Genomic DNA, 6,964 nt, shown 5'->3' on the forward strand with positions numbered 1-6,964 from the left:
GTTATCAGATTTTAAGATGACTATGCAGTGAAGTTGACATTTTTCTTTGAGCCACTACATAGTCCCCTGCTGCCTTATAGCAACATTATGCAACCTTTAAATTACAGTATAAAAATAATTTTGATGGTAGTTGACATAGGGCCTACACCCTGCTGAGATGTTGGCATACCTGGGGCCTGTACTACAGAGCGAGTTCAACATACCCATGGTATGTTTTCGTTATCTGGTTTGACTTAACCTAACATTGACCATCCTGGATAACCTGCAGGCCTGCTACGAAGCTGGATATCAACTGTCTCAGTTTTACTTACTTGCTTTACTTAGGATTACGAACAGAGGCGCCGCTTGCCAGCAGGCAAGGCAGGCAACTGCTTGGGGCCCCCAGGTCTGAAGGGGGCCCCCGAGGGCTGACAAACTTGATTAGTACAGCAGTGACAATCCGCAAGTTTGCAATGACAGTAGGAGACCACCCTGAGGGGGCCCCACCTGACTCTACCGACTCTAGACTCTAAAGTTTTCTTTACTCCTGTTTCAAGTGATGTGCATGATTGAGTGTAAAAAAGCTTAATGAAAACTACAAAGAATGCCACTCAAAAACCATGAAGAGGATTCCGGAAGCAAAAAAAGAAAGAAGAAAAGAGAGGAAGAGGAGAAAAAAAAGCAAGACAGTGGAAAATTGAACAGATAATAATGATTAAATATAACACTACATGACTAAATGCTGCTAGTCTAGCCTTAACTGTGGAGGAGAGACACTTGAATAACTTCACTTCCGCTGGCATCACATTAATTCTTTTGTTTACTTTGATATTTGGTGAGTGTATTTAAATGTATTTTTCATGTATGTGGAGTAGGCCTGGGGTTTTATGAAACTGAAATCTTCATTATGCTGTCAATGTAAAAGCCTTAGTAGCCATAGCGAAGGCTCCAGCAGCAGTTTAATCATCTGTATTGGAACTATGTTAAATGACATTGTCCTTGAGATGTAAATATTAAACAATGAATAGTTTTGTCCTTTTGTCTGACAATGATCAAGTTAATGTGTGATGAGGTCAGTCACACTGAACTGTTCATTCATGATCATGAGAAATATTGATCTGTGTCTGGATCATTGTTCTAATAAAACATAGTATTTAGTTTTTATTACTATTAATAGTCACAGTATCTGTGTGTGGTTCTGAGCTGCAGTAATAAGAAAGTAAGACACTGTCAGTGATTTTGTCGGAAATCAAATAATCTTTATTGAATTCAAATGAAGCTTTAATATTAATGAATTGTATGTATTTATCTAGTGTTATAAACTCTCCCTCTGTTTTTTAGAAATGTTTAAAACGTGGACACATGAAAAGTCTGGAACAGCAACAAGATTCTGCTCATCTATAAATATCTATTGATCGTTATTATTTGTCACATTACTCTAAACCTCTTTTGTCCCAGTCGGGATCCTGTAGAAAGATGACGCTTGATTTCCAGTGATGTGATTGGTCAGTAGTTGGACCGTTGACTGGCTTTGATCTCTTATCTTGAGCTTAACCTGCCCCGGAGCAGGTTAGCCGTTCATCATAAGTTACCATGGTTATTTACCCGGGTAAGAGGTGAACCAGATTCGTCGGACAGAAAGCCCAGAGTTAAACCTGAAGTTACCTGGATAAGTGCAAATCCTGCTTCGTAGTACAGGCCTCTGTACAATCTAAATCATATTATTTTGCTGCTAACTTGAATTAACACTAAAACTAGCAACATCACTGATTTCCCAGAGTTGGTGGCTGCAAAGGTATACTGTGGATTTGTCATATATGAGTAGCCTAACGCTAAATTACAAATTCTCACTGTTGTCTGATATAAACGTAGCCTATTTAACTCAGTTAATGACCAGCTGTAATCAAATGGCAAATCATCGTGACGTCACCCGTTGGTTTGAGAGCTGCCATTTTGAAAGCCTCGAGTTTCACATTTTTACCAGCGCCATGTTGTTTTTTTTACAACCAGACGTAGGATTGGGGGCGGGTCTGACTGAGAGGTCGCCCACTGCGTACCCACCTTCACCTTAAACCATGCAACAATTGGACGGACCAGCTGTCAACCACGCTGTATCCACACTCCAATGTATAGGTGTTTTATTTTATATTGAAAATTTGATAAGGTGTCTTAATGAGTGCCCTTCTAGTGGAGAAAATGTGATGCAGTGCCCTTACAATGGTCTAAACTTGACGTTCCCTACATGGGTGCCCTTACAATGGAAAAGGGTGCCGTTATGAAGTGTAACACTTAACTAAGTCACAACCCCCCCATAGTTGGGGGGGGTTGTGACTTAGTTAAGTGTTATGTACTTCTCACGGGACATGTTACCAGCTCATAGTGGAGTGCAATCCCAAATTTTGCACAGTTTGATGACAACACCCGCTCTGCCTCCTTCTGCGCCACTCGAAGCTCTCACTATTCAAATACAGAGCAGATAGGGAGCTGGAATTCGACAACACTTCAAAGTGGCATAGGATCTAAACCAAAAAGGGACAAAGGGAGTTCCACAACAATCAGTATAGCTGAGAGAGAGAGAAGAAAAGAATAATTCATAAAAAACCTATGTGCTTTAGTTTCTGTTTGCTCAGCTGCTGTAAAAGGTTGCCCCAGGGCCTGAAGGCAATCAGGACCTGACCTGCGGCCTGGAGGAGTTTAATCCAGTGGCTCCTTTTAACATGTGTGTGTCGCAGTATGTTGCAGTGGGGCCACAGACCATTTTCTGAGAGGCTCACTGAGGAAATCAATTGTGCATGGGAAGTGTTGAGATATACCTCAGTAGTATGCTGATGTTGTTGTTTAAGTTTATTGTGGTTTTAAATAATAGTAGTTCAATTGTTTTGGTCTAAAGGTCCAAATTTGGTGGGATCTATGAGCAGAAGTGAAATATGATTATCCATGGTTATCTTTTCATTTCATTGAGTCAAAACCAGGAGAGTTGAGACTGTTGTAGTGGCTGATTAACACATGGTTTTTACATGAGATGTCCAACAATTGACCACCTATTTGGATGATATGCACTAGTTTTCATTTAGCCTGAGCATGTGTAGAATGTGGAGACCGCAGAATCACACTGACATAATAAAATAGAGTAAGTAGATGATAAAGTATGGTAGGCATGCATTGCAGCATGGACACATCATATACCGTCCACTGGGTCCATGTTGCAGGTGTAGGTGGACGTGCAGTGGATGAGCTCTCAGTCAGGCCCGACCTGACGTCTGGTTTCAAAAATCCCCAAAAAATGGCGCTGGTCAAAATACCAAACTCGCGGCTTCAAAACGGCAGGTCACAAACCAGTGGGTGATTTCAAGGTGGGTTGCCACTTGATAAAGACAGGTGAACGTACACGGATTCTTTGTCTCTGTTGAAGATTATTCTTGTTTATTGCCAGCGATTTCATTTGATTTTCTATTTATTTTTTTCTCTTCCCCAGCCAACCACTTTCATAATTCTAACCTTTTTATCCTTTCCCCCCGTCTCCTCAGAACCCTGTCCATCTCATCGCTCCTCCATCATGTCAGACTCATCTTCCAGCTGGTGGAAGCTGACCTTTCTGAGGAGGCACAAATCCCAGCCCGAGGTTCTGTATGAAATCCCTGCAGAGTTTATTCCAAATGCCTCCACTGGCCAGGAGGGGTCAGGGGCAGCAACTGAAGCAGCGGCCCACGCAGAGGTCAACACGCATGACTCCCAGCTGGACACCCGACTGGAGAAAATCATGGATAAATCAACAGTCAGCAAGGGGCGCCACGTTAAGGTGTCCCACTCTGGAAGGTTTAAGGAGAAGAAGAAAATGCGAGTCACGCTGGGAGAGAGCCCAGAGATGTTTGCAGGAAGTGACCCTGAGAACCAGAGGGCCAGGAAGTGACAGGCCACACAATGCTCTAGGAACTAATTATGAATGCACTTACGAAGATATGGTAACATAAGGACACATACAGTCCCACGTGCATTCAAATACATGGTCTAATTTTTTGTCAGTTCATGGAGCCACATACTGAATTGTCAAAGTTGAGGAGAAGTGTAAAAATCCCTTGGACATTTGTATGTGCCTTGGAACAGCCTTTCTCACAAATTCACAACGTTGTTCATTTAATATTTCTCTTCAGCTGCCTTAAAAGAACCCCATTTCCCATAGGACATTTGCAGGAGAGGCGTGTCCAGTTTTGAGCTTCAGTTTTTTTCTGTGTCAGTAATCGTTGTCTAACTAAACCATTAAGTTTTAAGTTTCTTATGGCATGTGCTGTAGGTGATTCATCTGGGAATATGGGGAGTAATCCTCAGGAACATTCTTCATTTCTGAAAGATCAGTGAAATAAATGCATAGAGGAGCCACATGGAAGTTTTTACTAATATAACATACATGACCAGTGTTAGCATTAAAAGATGTCTGCTCGCCAATCTAGCAGAAACTGCCGAGAACTTTTTTGCTTCTACTGACGTGAGCTTGCTAACCAGCTAGCCCCTCTCATCACTTTGCACTGGGATCAAACCTGAGACTATTCAATAACCACATGACTTGTCTAAAAGAACACCAATCCGTCACCGCATCGGAAGCACAGGAACATTTTTGAGTGCACTTTGCCCCATGTGTCTGTCAAGATCTGCCACTTTGACTGAACCCCCTGGAGCCGGTGAGTCATGTACAGTTTAAACTCAAAGAGACACACAAACAAAGATTAAGCTGAAGCTCTCAGAATTATATAGCAAACCTTTGTAAAGCAAATGATAGGTTAGAGGGAGGTAATCTCCTTTGACTAAAGCTTGGAGATGTATAATACGGTTCAGGTATATATTTTTGTTATTACACATTCCTATGAGTGGTTATATCTTTGATAAATGTGCTATAATGGTTTCTGAAATTAAATTAGTGTCGTTGCGACAAAGTCATTTGTTCATGTGTCAGTGAATCATTATTGGACAGGTATGTAACCAGCTTCTATGACAAACACTCGGACTCAGACTAGTAGTACCTAGATTTATTGCTTAAAATCGTTCGCTACTTCTGCTTTACTTTACGTAGTCCAACAACTACCCCTGTAACCATGTCATTAAGCTTCTAGAGCCAAATATCTTTTGGGAAAATATAATTTTTCCCGAGTGACACCGAGTGCACCTAAAACCGTAGCTGTTCTGCTAGTGAGGCTGAACTATCAATCAAAAGTGGGCAAATGATTCAGCAAAACAACAAATGTCATAAAAGGTACCCAATAGGAATGAGTATACTTTAGTTATTATCTAATCTTGATGTAGTTGCAGAGGGCTCCTTTATCAATATCAAGTGTATCTACAGGTTTTAAAGTTTCTCTTTACTTTTTGTTTCAGGTGTTTTTTTTTGTCCTGTGATATTAGCTGAGATAAGCCTTAGGACAATAATTCCCTTTTTTTAATCCTGGTCATTTCAAGGCCTTGTCAAAATGAAGAACATTTTGAGTCACTGCTTCATAAAGTCCAGCTTAGTCCAAAAGTCAAAGGAGTCAAAAAGTCAGCAGTAGTATCGAGTATCTGCACACCTTCTACAATCTGCAGCACAAGACAAACACCGCAAGCCAGGGATACCATGTGCAGTGTGTTACTAGTGACGTCCAGCAGAGGGCGACCTCCACCCAATCAAGAGAGCCCGACCTCAACTGACTCCACCACACCGATAATGTAAACACTCCTACTTCTGTTTCACGTCTTCTGATCTCACGACTGGCGAAAAGTTAAACCTGGAGATTTGTGGAAATCCACTTGTGTTTTGGTTGAAGAACTTGTTTTCCTGATAAATGTCTCTCTGTTTTATACACAACAGCAAAATGTCTAGATAAATTCAAATTATCAGGAGTCTATCTTATCATTGGAATGTACGTCACGACTGACTTAAAGCCATACCACTTCCTGTTTGTATTCTGGTTTAAAGGACTGCAAAAGTGTTGACGTTATATGTCGCTGTAGTTGTTTGGTATGTCAGTGCTGGAAAACTTGATATATGTATTGTGACTGGTGAATTCTTGAGTAAATAAAGGTTATTTCTAATCTTAATATACAAAAGTCTGATATCAGCTGTGCAAAAAGAAGAAAAAACACGAAATCACTGCTTCGCAATGTTCATGAACACATCCCACTGTAATAATCAGTGAAGTCATCTGTACAGAGTCGCTGTGCTCACTTCAAACCACAAGGGGGAGTCCTCACTATATAGAAAGAGGAAGTTAAACCTGCACCTGGGCACCACAGCTGTTTGGTACATGACACCCTCTAGTGGTCAGAGAGAGAGACACACACACACACACACACACACACACACACACACATACTTTATACTTAATACATACAAATATTTATTGCCTAATTTTTTTTGCTTTGTCATCATTCACTAACTGTCTTGTAATGTCAGTAACGTCCTCCCCCCCCTGCCCAAAGTGACAGGGTGCAGCCATGACAAACAGAAACAGCCTGATGTCTACAACACACAGGGCCAGGCTCTCTGGCTATGGGCAGAATGCATTCACAAATTAATAAGTAAATTAACACATTTCAGTGTCTGCATGTCTTTAGTTTGTTATAGGATAAAACAAGAGTTACTGTGAAAAGAGCTGAATTATTCCTTATTCTACAAAGAACGTCTTAAATGGGCTGGTGCCTGGTGATCAATAATCATATTTCAAGTCTTCAATTAGTATCACAGGTGTGTTTATCCTTATATTCGGTCATTCAGTCTATTTACAAAGCAAACAGTCCTCATTATGCCGTTTGCTTTAATTGTCTGTACCGCACTGAGCATGAGCAAAAGGAAAGTTGTCTGAAGGTATAAGGAAGAAAATTATTGCCAATCATTTCTGGAGAGAAACATAATTCCCCCAAGATGAGGAGGTCTGTGTCAGTCACAGGTTATTGCACCTCGAACACCTACATCTACAAGAACCCAAGAATGGACAGAGGAAATCATTGGTCTGTTCTG

The 6,964-nt window shown here is 41.0% G+C and overlaps 1 protein-coding gene across 1 annotated transcript; it reads left to right on the plus strand.

The window, feature by feature from the left end:
* The first annotated feature begins 1,557 nt into the window (after positions 1-1,557).
* prr15la (proline rich 15 like a) lies at positions 1,558-6,045 on the plus strand. The gene is made up of 2 exons (XM_035615655.2): positions 1,558-1,588; positions 3,507-6,045. The coding sequence occupies exons 1-2, from the start codon at positions 1,573-1,575 to the stop codon at positions 3,887-3,889; spliced, it is 399 nt and encodes a 132-aa protein (XP_035471548.2). The 5' UTR covers positions 1,558-1,572; the 3' UTR covers positions 3,890-6,045.
* Positions 6,046-6,964: the final 919 nt, after the last annotated feature.

This window comes from Scophthalmus maximus, chromosome 17, assembly GCF_022379125.1.
Source record: "Scophthalmus maximus strain ysfricsl-2021 chromosome 17, ASM2237912v1, whole genome shotgun sequence".
Classification (NCBI taxonomy): domain Eukaryota; kingdom Metazoa; phylum Chordata; class Actinopteri; order Pleuronectiformes; family Scophthalmidae; genus Scophthalmus; species Scophthalmus maximus.